The sequence below is a fragment of the Varroa destructor genome, unplaced genomic scaffold (genome assembly GCF_002443255.2).
Source record: "Varroa destructor unplaced genomic scaffold, Vdes_3.0 BEIS01000002.1, whole genome shotgun sequence".
In the NCBI taxonomy this organism is placed as follows: domain Eukaryota; kingdom Metazoa; phylum Arthropoda; class Arachnida; order Mesostigmata; family Varroidae; genus Varroa; species Varroa destructor.
This window is the reverse complement of record NW_019211455.1, coordinates 1994559-2010867: the sequence shown is the minus strand read 5'-3', so window position 1 is coordinate 2010867 and position 16309 is coordinate 1994559. Positions and strand designations below refer to the sequence as shown.

The 16309-nt window shown below is 42.9% G+C and overlaps 1 protein-coding gene across 14 annotated transcripts in view; it reads left to right on the top strand.

The window, feature by feature from the left end:
• The window catches only part of Calx (sodium/calcium exchanger 3), a 94253-nt gene that overhangs the window by 19136 nt on the left and 58808 nt on the right, over positions 1–16309 (top strand). For 4 of the 14 annotated variants that reach the window (XM_086981761.1, XM_086981759.1, XM_086981758.1 and 1 more), the window contains 2 exons: positions 5719–5918; positions 6323–6825. The exons of 2 other annotated variants lie outside the window; for them this stretch is intronic. In XM_086981761.1, the coding sequence (XP_086837887.1) occupies positions 5843–5918; positions 6323–6825 (579 nt within the window). In that variant the 5' untranslated portion in view covers positions 5719–5842. Of the gene's footprint in view, positions 1–5050; positions 5528–5718; positions 6826–16309 lie in introns of those variants that run through there. 8 more of the 14 variants (XM_086981753.1, XM_022791081.2, XM_086981754.1 and 5 more) reach the window with 6 other exon arrangements.

Below are 16309 nucleotides of genomic sequence, written 5' to 3'. Positions count from 1 at the left end.
GGCTTGCGACTAGTGAGATTTAGGGGATAAAGCGGGAACAAATTAATTCTATAGCTGGAATAATACCTAACGAAATGAGCTTGACACGATTCACGAATAACAGTATGAAAAGGAACGCTTACAAAGCATGATAGTAGATGTTTTATAAACATTTTATTTTTATGTGAAGACAGAATTGTTTAGTACTAGCCGGTACAGACTTCCTAGCTGTGTCATGCGAAAAATTCGGTCAATCATTATAAGCATACGACGCTTTAAATCGAGTCACGTCTTGCTATTTTCGCTGTGTAGTTTTTAGTTGTTTAGAACATTGAAGCTGACAAACGGCTTACCTCTGATTAACAGGTTGTCTTGGTTTACCTTTGTTTGATTGAATAAATGGATTAACGCGGCAAACCGCGTGTTCTCCTAGTGCGGCTCCTGATGGATTAAATGAAAACACTGACAGTAAATAGCAGTTCGATTTAGATTTCAGTAAACGAATGATGTCCAGTATAATTAAATGCATTTTTTTGCGGCTTTTCGATCCATATCCTTCTAGCTAAATTCGCAACTAAGTAGCTATCCTAACCTACGCGAAATATTTCTTCATTTTCATCTAGAAACACCGAAGATCGTCAACCTGGCTATCCGTTTCGAGCGTCTGATTTGGGCTAAGTATATACACAAAATATCGAAAAGAATCCTATTATTTCCGCCAATCTTATCAAAGGCAAGTTTAGACGGGCCTTACTTCTACCCGCACCCTAAACTTGAACTTGTTGCGATGGTTCTGTTGCACCACTCGGGTAAATTCCCGTTTCTGTCATAGTCTCGTTTTCTAAATTATTCCTTCACCATGTTGTCCGATTTTAGCTGTTCGATTGTGTAATTATATCACATTCGCTGCACTGTTTCATTCGTTGATTGTCCAGGTGGTAAAATTTAGGTATTTTCCTGCCAGGCTTTACATGTCCTGAAATCTTGCAGTAGGCGTTATGTTCGCCTGTGTTGGTCTTATGCTACCATTGCAGTTACGTGTACTTACTTAAGGAGGAATAGAGTGATTATGAACGTCAACTATATGTAAATAACGACCGCGGCGCGCTTTGTCTGACGTCTAGAACAACTTTGTAACAGTTGTCTTTGAAGACACTGCGTTTGAAAGTAATTTCTTTTTGGTTTTACCGTAAAATCTGTTTTGTTCTCTAGGAGGGTCAACTATATACAAAAATGTATTCACTTTTAGAGTATAGCATTTTAAGTATAATGGGTACTACAATCTAAAAGGATTGCGCTGTGAAAGTGAGGTACTAAGAAGAACAAAAAACTAATGGATATTTATCAATGAAAACAAAAGTGTAAATTTATCATTATTGAATATGGAGCACGCTCAGAGAATTAGAGTAAATTATCCTTTTTTTATATAATATGGATTACTGTCGGGTGTGTTCTTCTCTGTATTCTAGGCGGGGGATCATAGAAGGAGCGAAAAGACAACATAGTTTACTATTATTTAGCTTGTAATTGCGCAGCCTGGTTCCAGAAACGTGTTTAGCTGGACCTAACCCGCACCAGCGTGTGTATAGTATGTCGCACACCTCTACAATCTCATATAAGATGCTGAAGTGCCTGCTGAAGTGCCAACTGTACGCTGAGATCTGTGCACTAATGCCATTCAGAAGCCCACGGTTTAATACAACTAATCAGACTAAATCGGGGGGTCATCCTTTATAACTGACGCCTGCGTTAAGTACTTATCTAATATCACATGCTATTAAGAACCTTAATTATACCGGCATAGGCTAACATTGGTTCCCTGGACACCCATTTCTGCCACTGAAAGATAAAGGGCATGAAAGCTGTCCCCTAGCGGGAGAACAAAGGATTTGAATAGGGTCAGTAACTGATGTTGGTACCCACTTACAATTATACTAGATCGGTGTCACTTCGGGAACTGTCTCCATAAATACAACAGTGCCGCTGTTCACTACACGATGACTGGTGTAGTAACCTCTATTTAAGGTATAGAGTTTTAAATAAATTTATTAGATTGTAAAAGCGTCCGTTATGGGACGTTTCATGCGAAAACAATTGTGGAAAACTGGGCAGTGAGTATACTTACTTCACTTGAGAACAGTTATTATTATTTACCTTTTAACAATCTTCTCACAACCCGAATAAGGCTCAGACGGCCACTGTCAGAACCTTTCGAAACGATGCTAGTCACAAACATTGTGCTTTTGAAATAGAGTCTTAACACATTAACAATACAGGACCCAATACACGTACATACGTAGCAACAAATAAGCCCTGCTGCCACAATGCGATATCTTGCTGATACCTAACCACGTGCCAAAAAAGCGAGAAAAATCAGGCTTGCCTCCAACACCGCAAGCAACATTACGCGTCCTTAATTTCCCTACAAATAGGTCATTTCATATTTACCATATTAGTTGCAGGAGTCGTCATAATGTGTGGAAAGGCTACGATGAAGCTACGAAAGGCTAATTCGTTACGTAGGACAGAAGATCTCAGAATTGTCGCTAGACACAGCTTTGGCCTATTGGAACGTCTCGTGTAAAATTCCGTAGAAGAATCATACATATACATACATATATATGTACACATGTACGCGGAAGGTTACTCGTGTTTACAAAATAAAAAAAAAACACAAAATATTGCCTTTGAAATTGCGTTATCTATATGCTGATGTAATCCTTCTTAGGTTTAGTAACTCAACAAACTCTTAAAGTCATATTAGAAAAATCTAATGATTTCAACGGATGACACGGAAGTCGAACATCTCCAATTCCATTTTCCATATCTAGGGGCCTTCCATCATGAGGAATAAATGGCAAGGCGTGGCGGGGTGGTGTTGTTGTAGTCGAGCAGGATCTTTGAGAGCTTTGTTGATCCTCCTTATTCTACGATTACCAACACATCGGCCGGTACCTGTCATTTATGATATTGTAGAAGGCAACCACCGCTTCAGCGGACCACCGAACAATGCTCGCAGGCCGGTTCAAGCATGCGTATAGGCCTGGCTGTGTCTTCTACAACGTGGGTGTGTCAGTCGAACTGACGGTTTCAACAAGTGCAAGATACGAAGAGATTGATCTCTTCTCGTCTATAGTCAACGCATAATTGCCGACTGGCGTTCACGTTCGTATATATATCCATCGAGATATTAGTTTGCACACATGCCTTATTCCTTCGATTCTTTTTTAGCATATTTTCTTGCATAATGCCTTCGAATATGCGGGGGTTTGCTACTGATACTTCGATTAGTCCGCTCGATCAGTTGGAGGTTTAACGTTTAGCGGCGACTAGCCAGTATACGAAATTCTCTTATAATTCCATTATATCGCTATATGGCTATACTGCTCTATATGCTGATTTTTTAGAAGATAAAACTACAGTTTACGCTAACTTACTGGTCTGATACACAGACTTGTTGTGACTTCTAATAGACAACCAGATTCGGTGACAAAGTACGCAAAAGTTTAGCAATGGCACGAAGCCCGAGGAAAAGTAACTAGGACCAGTTACTGATTGGTGCTTGACGATTATACTGCTTGTACATCTTGCTACAGAACGTTCATCAACTCAATGACCAATTCACTCTCCTACCCACGCTGATGTCAAATATAGCAAAGGGTTGAAGAGTCATTAGATACGGTTTCCTATACGCACCTCTGATTGTTCACAGGTTATCGGTATTCGCGCAGTAAACAATGGCAGCCAGTCAAGAATTATTCTTCGGAATGACGAAACTAATCTCGATAAAATTCTTTTATAGCCTACATAAGTTATAAGTCTAATGCCAAACAGTCACCAGCCTCCATCATAGCCAGTGGTACCTGCTATATTCGAGTGGAAAGCAACGAATTGATTCGGCATAAAGATGAATCACGGACTGCCCAAACAGTTATCTATCCAGGCAGCGATATGAGCGAGCAGGCGACACCCGTGCGCTGGAATATGACCGCTTCTTGTATGTAGTTTATGGCGAAAATAGCTGCAGCAGCAGCAGCAGCAACACTAGGAGTCCTATATCGTACTATTTTTTTAGTTTTTTATGGATGATCTTCTGTATATAGAATAATCGCTGAAGGATGTCTCGTCGTATCTTTCGCTAATCGCTAATTTCGGTGCTGAATGCCGACATCACACAACATTGGAATGAACTAACTCAACGATTCTTACGCACAGACGTTTTCCCGCACCCAAACTCATCATATGGTTGAGGTCCTCTTTTTCCCACCCGCTGCGGCCGGCCAACACCATGTGTTGTTTAGTGGCTAGATGCTGTCGACATCAATGACGATGGCTTTGCTCTTCCGGTCGACGTCTCGTGCTTATGTGCCATTGGACGACTTGATCGCGTCCTGCTCAGAGGACCTTCTCAGTTCTCGGGTCCTACTCTACGCCCGATTCTTTACCACACGTTAAGTGTTTGGTCGGTCCCATGCATGCAGTTTGTGTGTGTGTGTATCGGTGTGTTTATATGTGCTTGGGCGTATGTTCTCTGCCTTAGAACTTTGTTGTTTCGTTAGCCGCTGCAACGGTCGTAGCTTCGTTAATGCTGCAGTTACTACTGCCGTTAAAGCTGTTGCCATTGGCCATTGCGCGCCAGGACAGATGTAAGTGGCTTCGTAACTGCCACAGCATCCGACTGCGGTAGGCCAGCGTTCGTGGCGCCGTCCGGCTGTAGTGGCGGGTGCCTACGGTGAGGCAAGTCTCGTGCGCGAGTACTTGCGCTGTGGCGTCTTTTTGCTGTTACCGCTGCTAGTGTCCTCAGTTTAGCGAGCTTGTAGCAAGCAATCGAAAGCTGTAGTTTTTGCCGCTGGTGGCCAGCTATATACAGCGCGGTGGCCACTATATCAGGTCACGCAGTGGCGGTCTTTGTGTGTATGACGCTTGTCGTTTAGGCTGCGGACTCTGTTTCTAATGGCTACTAGTTGGTATTGCTCGATCGACTCTTACTTACTAGTAGCGTTGGGTTGTGGCTGGTATTCGGAAAGGAACTCGCTTTGTAAAGTTGACTAGAGGCGACTAGCTAGGTAGCTGTGTTGTTTGGTAACGAGTAGCGTATAGGCCACTCGGATCAGCCCGGCTGTGCCGTTTGTTGGCCTGTATAGCTTATGTTATTAGGCTCCCGATCGGCTTGCCTTGCTTCTCTGGCTGCCTATGAGCGTACCAGCCGATCTATTGCCATTCACCGTTCTAAAGTCCCGCTCTGGTTCGAGTGTGCCACTGTCTTCTCAGGCACTGCGAACGAGCAGGTGGTCCGGCAGCGATTGCCGCAGGAGATCGCGTCTTGTCTCTATGTTGCATGTGTGTTGAGGCCCTAGCGCTTTCGGCAGCGTTGGCCATCAGGAACCGGCGGCTGGTTGCTGCATGTTTGGCTTTGAGTGTGTGTCAATCCTCGACATTGAGCTTCGACAAAACGGCAAGAAGTTTTACGTCAGCGAATTGACGCGTAAACGAATCAGGCGCTGTGTGATACGTCAATTTTTCTGTCTGATCATACGATACGGTAAAGGTTGTGCGCCTTTGTTGATTTCAGGAAGCTGATTTGAGAAAAATAATCAAATCGTATCTGCTTGTGCCACTGACTTTTTTAACCGACTACAACACAATCAAGAAAGGAATCGTTCTATGTATATTATATAGCCTTCGCTTTGTATCAGAAATCTTTTAACTGAGTCCTATTTTTTTTTTACCGTTTTTCAGGGAACAGCAACGTCACTCAAGTGAGTTCACCTGATGGCATAGCGATAAGCAGAAAGAAAGTCTTCGAAATCGTTTTCGGGACACGTTTTCAGGAAAATTTACGACTGCTCAGTTAAGGATATGAATGAGACCAGATAATGTGACTGTCGACCGTGTGTCAGGATATAATGTGCGTCGTTCGTTGCGAGTGCCCTTGAAAAGTGAGTACAGTGGTAGTAACGGTGATTGTTGTGCGTCCTTGTGGAAGAAGGAAAGTTCGTCTTTCAACGGGCTTGGACTGTATAATTGGCCTCTCGAGGTGCCGCGCGTCCGTGGTGCCTCGAGATGACGATGCCTATGGGTACCAATGCCTCAGTGGAACATGGGGTGTGTTTGAGCAGGTGGTCTGCTAGAGCATCAAGGGGCATGAGCACATCAGGAGGTCCAGATCGGCCGTACGACTTAAACTGCCTCAAAGGTGACGGCGTTGATGAAGGCCATCTTCATAATAGATTCACGATTGTACCTTATAATCGAAATGATTACCTCCTTTGTAAATTACCCCCGATATTAACGTTGATCGTGGTTTTAATAGCGTGCACAACCGCCGTCCCTACGCTTGCAGCTCCAAGCAGCTCGAATGAGGTTCGGATACCCTATACTTCCAGTGTATTTTCCGCCGTGTTCGCCAGCGTTCCCTTTTCCAAAATAACTACGACAACCGTAGGAAGCAGTAACAATAGACGGGCGATAGCAGATAGCAATGGCAGCACAGATACAGAGTCATCAAAAGAATCTTCAGCATCATCTGATGATTATGATTCGATCGATGACGACCCTGCAGGATTTTGGACTTACTTCTTACGGCCTGGTTTCGCCTCTCAGAGCGACTCGCAGATAAAAGAATCAACAAACGCTACTGATGAAAGGGTGCCCTATCAAAAAGGCCAATGCAAAGATGGACTTATTTTGCCTGCCTGGAGACCTCTGGAGCCTCTCTCGACAGGTGACCGCTGGGCTCGCGGTATACTGTACTTCCTAGGATTAGTTTACATGTTTGTGGGCATTTCAATTATTGCCGACCGCTTCATGGCAGCCATCGAGGTTATCACCTCATTAGAAAAACAGGTGAGTGGCAATTAAGAAGAAGAATCTTAAGCACAAATATATGTGCTTATAGATATGATTCGTAAGTAAAATAAAATATGATTCGTAGGAGAGAAGGCGAGGTTTTTCACTTAAATACATTTCATTGCGGAACTTAAACACGCCCACATAAGAATGAGGTGGCTATGGATATACAGCTCATTTGTCAAGGATTTAATCCGATGTTTCGTACTTGATTTAGTCTAGTGACAATATATATTCGTCTGTTTGTTTTTTGCATAATATATAGGACCAACACACGCTAATCACTTACTGTGATTATCGACAATCTAATTTGAACAAAATCTGGTATGTTGGAATTTACCGGGTAGTTATGTTAAATACTATAAACGCTTTACAATCATTCTATTTTTAACGAAAAATAAACAAATTATTATCGGTGGATAATTAATTACTACAGAATACCTATATATTCATCTACATGTAAGACTGCCATTTTTAATCATATCAAAACACGTCTTTAGCACTACGTTATGAATGATACTTCGGCAAAAAAAGTTTGGATTAACGCCAACATTTTCTCCTGATGTATATGTATGTCTTCATTACGCTCTATGCGCGTTCTGGTCTTATTTAGTCTACCGCTGTCCCTCAGTTGCAGAACAAAAAACCCCTCATATAATTTTCCGACGGGCTTTTTGGAGTCACAAGACGGTTATATTTAGCGCACTCAAGAGGCTCTGGGACGTTGCTGCTAATGCTGCTATTGCTACTGATTTTGTTCCGCTGTCGGAGACGGCACCAAAGCATTAGTCCCTGCCCAAGGCGTTGTTCGGCGCCTATTTCGTGTAGCTTCAAAAGGACAAAGGCCAACTGGTGATAGAAACAAGAAGGATGTCCGTTGCTTTATGTTAGGTGCGGCGGTAGTAATGCTGCGTTTTACTCGCCTAGGGACGCCTCGGAGATGGATTTACTGGCACCAGAATGATACGAACATACATTGGTACTATCAGCTAGCCAATGGCGGCAGTCGAAGCAGTGGCCGTCGTAACAGCAATAACACTAAAAAGCCAAGTTACTGGAATAGAAGGAGGTGACTGATATAGCTGCTATAGTTCTGCGCATCTGGGGACCGTCCATGATATGCTTCCAGACCCGCTACATGAATTTCTCGATTCGCTGGATGGTTTGATTTGTCGAACCAGGTTTGGCGTGCGGACTTGCGTTTCACTCAACTTCGTTTGGTGCTCATTGTCTAAATCGTATAATGTCATTGTATGTTAGCATGTTCCACTTACGAGTGTGTATTTCGCTGGCTGTGAATCGACTCCTCTCCAGCTCGATTCATAAATGGCAGACGAGGGGTTCCGATAATCAGAACACGGTCAGAGACAAAACGAGCGTTTAAGTGTGCATCATCAATGTGTTAAGATGGTGCAGTGCTTCAAGTTTTTGCTATTCTATGTACGATTGGTCGTACAATGACGGACAATTGAGTGCACGTACAAGTGTTTCATGCAAACCGAAAAGTTAAAAGCTCATTGAGTTGTATTCTTATTGTTTCAAATAGCCTTGGGCCCACAGTTAAGCAGCACTGTTATTACGACAAGTTAACCATAGATTATATGTACATGCCCTTAATTGTCATTTATTTCTGCGTCTTTCATACTCGCTTTATAAGCGCCTCCTTCGAAGACTATAGGCTTTAATAGCACGACAATTCAGGATCACGCACGATAAGCAGCTACAGCAAACAGGGTTTAGACTGTAGACTTCGAAATATAAAGCGCGCAAAACCAGCACCAACACCGTTATTGGGAAAACAAGCCTAAGTGAGGATTACCTGCTTGAGCTAGTTTCCTTTACTACAGCGGCAGTTGCGGTTAAGAACAATGCAAATACGACCATCTTCTAGCAGTCGTTTACCCCGAGGCTACATTTATATTGGCACAGCACTGAAGTGTAAGGCACAAAGCGACGAATCTATTGGCGGATAAAAGAACTTGCCCGTCGTTGTTATCACCTCTTCGGGAGGGCCACTGGTCAGGTTCCCCGTGTTATGTGGCGCTTTGTGTTTGATTGCCGCTACTGTAGCTGCGGTGACTACTTTCTGACTACTTTTTGCTATGACTCCGAAACCTGTATGGCTCTGAGTTTTATGACCCTCTTAATATGACACTCCTGCTGAAGAGACCTTGCGAGCTGCACAGGCCGTGAATGCAAATCGAATGAAGCCCTTCTTGGTTGCGTAGTATAAGGATAAACCCGTCGAATGAACACATAGTTCTCATTGGCCTTGCACGGTTGCATCCGGTCTAATAGTATCGTCCTCACAAGCTTGGTACGGCGACAGTAATAATGCCGCCCCATCTTCTCTCCCTCTCTGTTGCCGCCTATTAAGAATAACTAACGTACAGATTGTTGTACTCGTAGCGGTGGTAGCGATATCTGTATCCAAACGAAAAGGGATATTGGCGTTATGTGCTTTATTGCTGAAAACCCGCTGTTGTTGCTTCTGCTATTGGTCCAAACCAGAGTGCACTAGCGAGCGTCGGCACCTTCGTCAGCGCCCTTTTTTACCTTTTGTTACTTGTTTTACGAAGCGCGCTTGAGACCGGCTGCTTAGCCACGCTCTCACCACGGCCTGGCACGCCGCGTTAGCGACGCCACTCGTGCTGGCAATACTGTGTTTGCTGCTAATGGTGGCAATTGCAACTGCCTAATATCTTTGTATCAGTCTTATTAGCCGTGCCATAGCAAAAGACCGACACACGAAAAACTAGAATGGATAAGCAGGAGAGAGAAATATTGGGGAAATCGCGATATTAAAGAACAGCGTCGATATAGGCCATAGAAGGATTCCAGCGACTGAGGCACCACTAGTAGCGGTGACAGCCTTCTTTCCCCAATCTAGGACCGATGCGCACTTTTAGTTTCTATAATAATTCGTGCCTCTGTCGGCTGATGCGAATCAAGATGAAGGTGTTGAAGAAAAAGGAAAGACATTGGTCTCTGTACTATGGCCAACTCGGCCGTAGCCACAGGGGAATCCAAACACAGGAAAAAAAACGTAGACTAAGAGGCTTTAGGGCACTTCTTTTTATCCTAGTTTGACTTGCCCCCTTTGAATGAGGAGAGGCAATAGGCCGTCTTGTGGAATATAAATCTTTTCACAAGCTGCCGCAACCATTACTGAGGACACAATCGTTGCCGCTGTCGAACTCGGGCAGAAGGGTTCACCAAACGAGTGCTCCGTCCCACGGCGCTGTTCTCACCTTTTTGCCGAATTGGCTATAGGACTACGCATCCGAAATGAACCAAGACGCTGGTTCAAGTTTTTCATCCTAAGCCTAGTTTTCCATCTCATTAATTTAGACCGAACGAAAAAAAAAAAACAAATGCAAAAACATATACATGGAAAATATAAAATAGCGGCAGGAACAGGAAACGATCTATTAACGCATGTACGACCGGCCGAATCGATTCATGATGCGTCGTAATTCACACACGTAAATGAATACATCTGGGTATAGAAGCTACTGTAAGAGAATGTCTCTTTTCTATACGGCTGGCGTCGCAGTGAACACGACGTGTAAGATGGAAACTTGAAGGAGGTTTAGCAAAAAGCGATATAGGATAAATGTTTAAATATGTGTAGTAATAACGAAGTTCACATAATAGGAAGTGAATAGTTATAGCAATGCTTGCATCAGCAGGGGAAATAGAGGAATCAGCAGGAAGTCGATTTAGTGCTCAACTCCATTATAGGAAAAATTATTGGTTGTTCCTTTTCGAGGACAGATACATTTGTGTGTGTGTACTTCTTTCTTCTTCAGTTAGGAAACTTGACTATACTGGTCCGATTTAGACACGCAATGCTTTTGTTGGAGAGCTTCGGCACAGCCGACACACATTGGCAACAGTTTACGGTGAGAGAGTGTTCCAGTCTCGAAGAAGCTATCATATCCTTACCATCTTCGCCGTTCTTCATCTTATTCTTCCACTTGTTTCCTTAATTAAGATGCTGCTATCGCCAGTTACTCAAAGACGCGCATCTGACGTGATGCGTTGGTACTGATTCGGATTTTCTATCGACCACGCCGATTTAAAAGTGAATGGATCTGTTTCCACCACTTGTCGCCCTTGCGTAGCCGTTGCATTCTGCAGCTCGTGGTCACCTCTTCCCGCGCGGTCGGGTCTATGGACTGATGGCGTCCTTTCCAAGTGTCCTCAGGCGACGCAAAAGAATTCGAGATACTGTTAGAAACTGAGGCGCGGCATAGTGAAGAGTATAGGGAAATATGGAACACGTAGAGATTTAAACAGGAAGAAAAATCACGGAAGATGCAAAATGAACGAGACAGGTCTCTTCTCAGGGAAAAAATCAATGGTGATCTCAGTCTTGTTCACATGTACACGAACAGAGCAGAAGGAGACAGAGAAGTCCTCTTCTATTCAAGATAGATATCAAACTTCCGGCTTGGGTTCGATTCAGAAAGAAGTCTGCTTGTCTTCGTAGAATCTATTCGATTCCTGCTAAATCTATTGAATGTGGTCTTACCAGTGGCTGAAGTTTGCTGAAGGGCTTTACGAAATTTATTTACGAAACCCAGAAGTATTGGAATTCGCGCTAATCGTGGAACATATTACACAGGAAATAGTGTATTACAGGTAATACAGGAAAAAGATGAACTATCGCGTATTGCCTATCGCTTTGACCATCGTAGGCCAAATTTCTCTCAAAGCGACCGACTAGCTGACCAAGGGTTGATCCTCACTTTCATTTCGATTTCACAAGGGGAAAATGCATCCAATGCATACAAACACCGGAGAGGGCAGGATACTGGCCTCAAAGGTCACAGCCGCGAATACAGGTGAAAGTGAAGCTTAGCTGGTCGAGACGATACGACAAACATACAATACATGCATAAAGGGACCTAGACAAACTCTACGGGCACCAATAATATTTCGCTTACAATCGACAGGAAAAGCAACGTTGAAAACTGAGCCGCATACTAAAGCAATTTTTTGCTCGCTTGTAGCTGCCCAACCTTTAACCAGTAGACGCTGTCAGCGTCGTACCATGTTACATAGCTTTGTGCATTGGAATCGAAATTCGTAGACTGATTGTTGTACACTCTAATGGTGGTACGGGCGTCCTTAATGTGTAGCTATGCAGCATGAAGTAGGCGAACTGCACGAATGTGGCCCCGTGGTAACCAATTCCAGAGATTGGCCATTGGAAAACACTGCCTCATGATGGCTCACTTCTCGGCTGAGGGAGAGGTAGGGCGAAAAAGCACGTGCTCGAAAAGTGTGGACCGCGAGAAGCCAGAAAATACTGAGTGAATAGACGTGAACGAAGACGGCTTCGGTTAATCAAACACGCACACGGTAGTCTCTGTAAAACGCGAAGTAGTGGATGAGTAGTACAGGTACAAAGAGATACAGATAGACAGGTGCATACGGTTGGGAGAACTAAAAGTGCTCAGTGGGTAAGTCTGAAATGGAATATATAGAAGGGTAGCTATCGGCAGCTTTGAAACACACAAGTCGCGTATCGCCCCGACAAATAAGCAGGGACCTGCGAGGAAAGCGAGCAAATGTGACACTTAAACGGTAACTAGTACAGAGACTAGATGGGTGCTAAGAACAACAGGTTTACAAGAGAGAACCTTTAAAGAGACAGTGGTCATTGTCTGAACAGACCACACAAGATCAGAAGAAGACTAAGCTGATCCGACTTGAATACCTAGTAGCGAGCAGTCTGGTAATTGGATGTATTTAAGCATTACTGAATGCACTCGCCGAGCGAACAGATATTTTGAACTCGAATTAAGGACTCATAGACTCTAACGTATGAATGATATTGTGGCGAAAACAGGCCAGAGCAGGCTTGGTAGCTTTCAAGTATTTGCCTTACAGGGAAGCTAACCGTTAAGTTAAGGTCGAGCAAAAAAATTGTGAATAGTCTCGGAATAGTACGTAAAAAATCCGAAGTATGGCAACAAAATGGGTTAAGGAATATTGTAGGGACAGCACAGATGGAGAAGGCTCAAATATTTTGGCCTTACAGATCAGTCGGAGAATAAAGAGGCTCATAAGGCAATACTGTTTAAAAAATCAAATAGAGCCCGATATCATGAACTAGAACACATTTATTTGTGCAAGTTAAAAGGATCATGAATACATATACGACAGTTGTGTAACTAACAACGAAAAGAGAACTATATATTTTATCTGTATACTCCAAACAAGTTTACTGCCTAATAAACTGTACAATAAGATGGTTTACAAATACATGAACGGAGTCTTTTGTTGGCCATGCGTTGTTAAGGGCCTCATGCTTGTTCAACACTGTGTGCCTTTCATACTATATATTGAGATGACACAATAATCTTCTATAAGAATCTGTCAGCAGTGTTTTCTTTGCATTCGTATGTACTTCCCTAATCTTTCGAAAGGAAATATTCCAAATCAGAAAGTTCAAGTAATTAAGTTATTGCTTAGTTGCAGAAAGTGCTTGCAGCACCAGGGCTCGTCACGATGCCAGAGCTAAAAAAAAACACGTTGACAAAGCACTTTATTTTATTGCACGCATTTTATTAGTTCAATCAATAAAGCTGGCATTCCCTTGATTGGCATCTGTTTGCTGCACCCGAATAGCTGTTTTATATTTTACAAGTTTCTTAACCATATTTATTCAACCGTCAGCTTAGTTCGATGATAAACTCAACTAGCAACTTCCTTTACCTTTAGTTTAGCCTACTTGTAAGGACATCTTTACTAATTCACTCAGCGTTGGATGTTGCTTTTCTGATGGATGTGGTTCGAAGACGGAGCTTTTATACCCTTCGTTGTTGTTACGTGAGCAGGTCTATCAGGCCCCTAAACTACGTTGAGCGAAAGATTTGCGTCTAACATATTTGGCCTGCTATTATCTTAAAAGTTAAAAAAAATACTTTTAGTATGTGCTGTGAATAGAAGACTTACTTCTCAGATAGCCAATAGACCGACTACTGGAAATTTTGCTGAACTTTAAGATTTGTTTAGATAAGAAACGTATACGAAGTGTTAAATAAAAGCCAGGCTGCACTGCTGACAAATCATTGAGTATATTGTAAACTAAGTACCCTAAGTAGTATAACGTTATTAAAACGTAAGTTGTAAAATAGATAAATTACAACGAAACAGGAAGAAAAGTACAGTAACGCAGCGGAAGTACAGAAACGTTCCGATAGAGGAACCTGGGTCACAGGACGAAAGTTTGAGTAAGACGAAGTTAGCGAGACAGGTGGGACCAGAGAGCAAGAGCTGACCATGCTAATATAGGCGAGTCAAAATGGGGGTGGGTGTCTACCGGATACTTTAAACTTAAAATCACTTATTCCTTGGGTAACACGCTACACCGAATATAGTGGCGGATATAACATAGTGAAGTGCTATGAAGCTGCAATAGGACACAGGGTATGACTGCAAGCAAGCAGCAAAGTTATTAAGTTATGTCAATAAAAACTTAGGGTTATTTCAGTAGGGTAACGCGGCTTCTGCCGGGCCACTTGGTAAGCAATCGCCGGGACAAAGTTATGACATAACTGCTGGGGTACTGAGTCACAGAAATAGAACTACTGCAAACGAATATCAGTGATGAAATAACTGGCCTGCAATAATAACCTGCAATCGAACCATAGGTCACAGTGCTTTAGGTATAACACGAGCCGAATAGGTTCATCTTGAAACGGGTTGGTGTCATGGCTAAATGGTTGTTTTGTTGAGACTTATCTTTTGTACGGCATTAATGGCTGCTATATTTGTCTAATTTGGTGATTCGTGCATCGTTTCTGTTCAGGTTGGGTTACTAGCGTGAATTCTCACAAGCGACCCTCTGTCTATCCTTTATCTACTAACCTGACGACTCCCTCAATTTTGGTTGACAACGGGCCTAGGCAGCGTCTGCGCAGACCCTTCTATAGACATACAAGACATCAAAATCGCCCTAATTTCCTCAAATGCACTCCGGAAGTATCCAGAGGTACCGTACCGGAGGTTAGCCCGTTTGGACTTTCCTTGCATTCATTTCTCAGCTAGGAGTTGAGTTTTAGTATCGAACGAAGCAATGAATCGACTAATTGGTCTTACACTAACCTTACTTTTGCGCAGGCGACGTATTTCTGCCCCTCTTGCTTGTACATACGGTATGACAAGTTAATCATCGTTTGTGACTGAAAGCTAGCTGGGTGCCTTTGAAATGTACGCGCGAAACCATCCCTGTCGATTAGCATGGCTCATGGTGTTATGTATTTAAAAAGTGGATTTAAACTTGTGAATTCTGACGATTACAGTAAATTAGTGATGGGCACCGTAGCGCCTCTTGCGGCTTGAGAGATTTTAAAAATTAATTATTCTCTCTATACAAGCAACTCCTCGAAATCACCTCTTTTTTCTAGGTATAGGACTAAGGGCTTGCTCCACATAGGAGTCCAACCTGGGTGGATCTCGCTCGACTCATCCGGGGTTTCTTCTACAAAGCAATGAGACGGCATAGCGACCATTGGAACAACTATTCATCCAAATTTTAATTTCTCCTTAATTCTTTCCTTTTTCCTAGTACGTTTTTCGTAATTATTTATTTCTGGTAATAATGTTGGCCAACGCTGAAATTTCAACCGGCGCGACAGCATGCTTGTTAGTCGTAGGTAGCACAGCAATGTGTTCAGATATGGGCGTTACCGACCTAGACTTATACCACACCTCCTACCGCAGGTACTGATTCAAGTAACAAGCTGGCAGACTACTATATTTGCTCTAATCGCCCCGATGGGTTCGTATTCTGCTTTCGACACTGATATGCGACAAATCCATGACCCAATGGCAACCCAACATGGTCGCTTTCACGGCATCGGGGCCTTCTAACCCATTGCAATTTGACTTTAACCTGATATCTGTCATATACGTAGTCCACAGTTATATGTGCGGAACGATAAGAACAATTTCGGTGCAAAAGCTACACTCGGACAAATCGCACTACAAAAAGTAAAAGAAGAAAATTACGTATATTATTATAAACACAGTTTATACAGGGTACAGCGCAGCGTTATATGAATATCGGATTAAATTCGGAGCAATAGACTCGTGCCAAGAGGTAAGATGAGTGACACATAAAGCCGACGATTTTCGGTAATCAAACTGTAGTGGTACAGACTTTTAGCCGTATCAGCTAGTGGCGGCGTCAACTAGGCTAGGAATAAGTGGCCGACGTTGACGCCAATTACGAGCACGGCCAGTGCAAAATAAGGACTAATCATAAGCTAAATTCACGCTAGCTGTGGTAACGTGAAAACTTGAACGGAAAATTTACTGGATAATGTTGTAGTTACTAGTTTATTATTATTATTTAGTAACTGTAAGGCAGTCTGAAGCCAGAATGAATGAATGAATGAATGAATTATACAAATGAGGAATATTGTCTGTTTACATACCGTTTGTTGATGAGGAGACTGCCGAC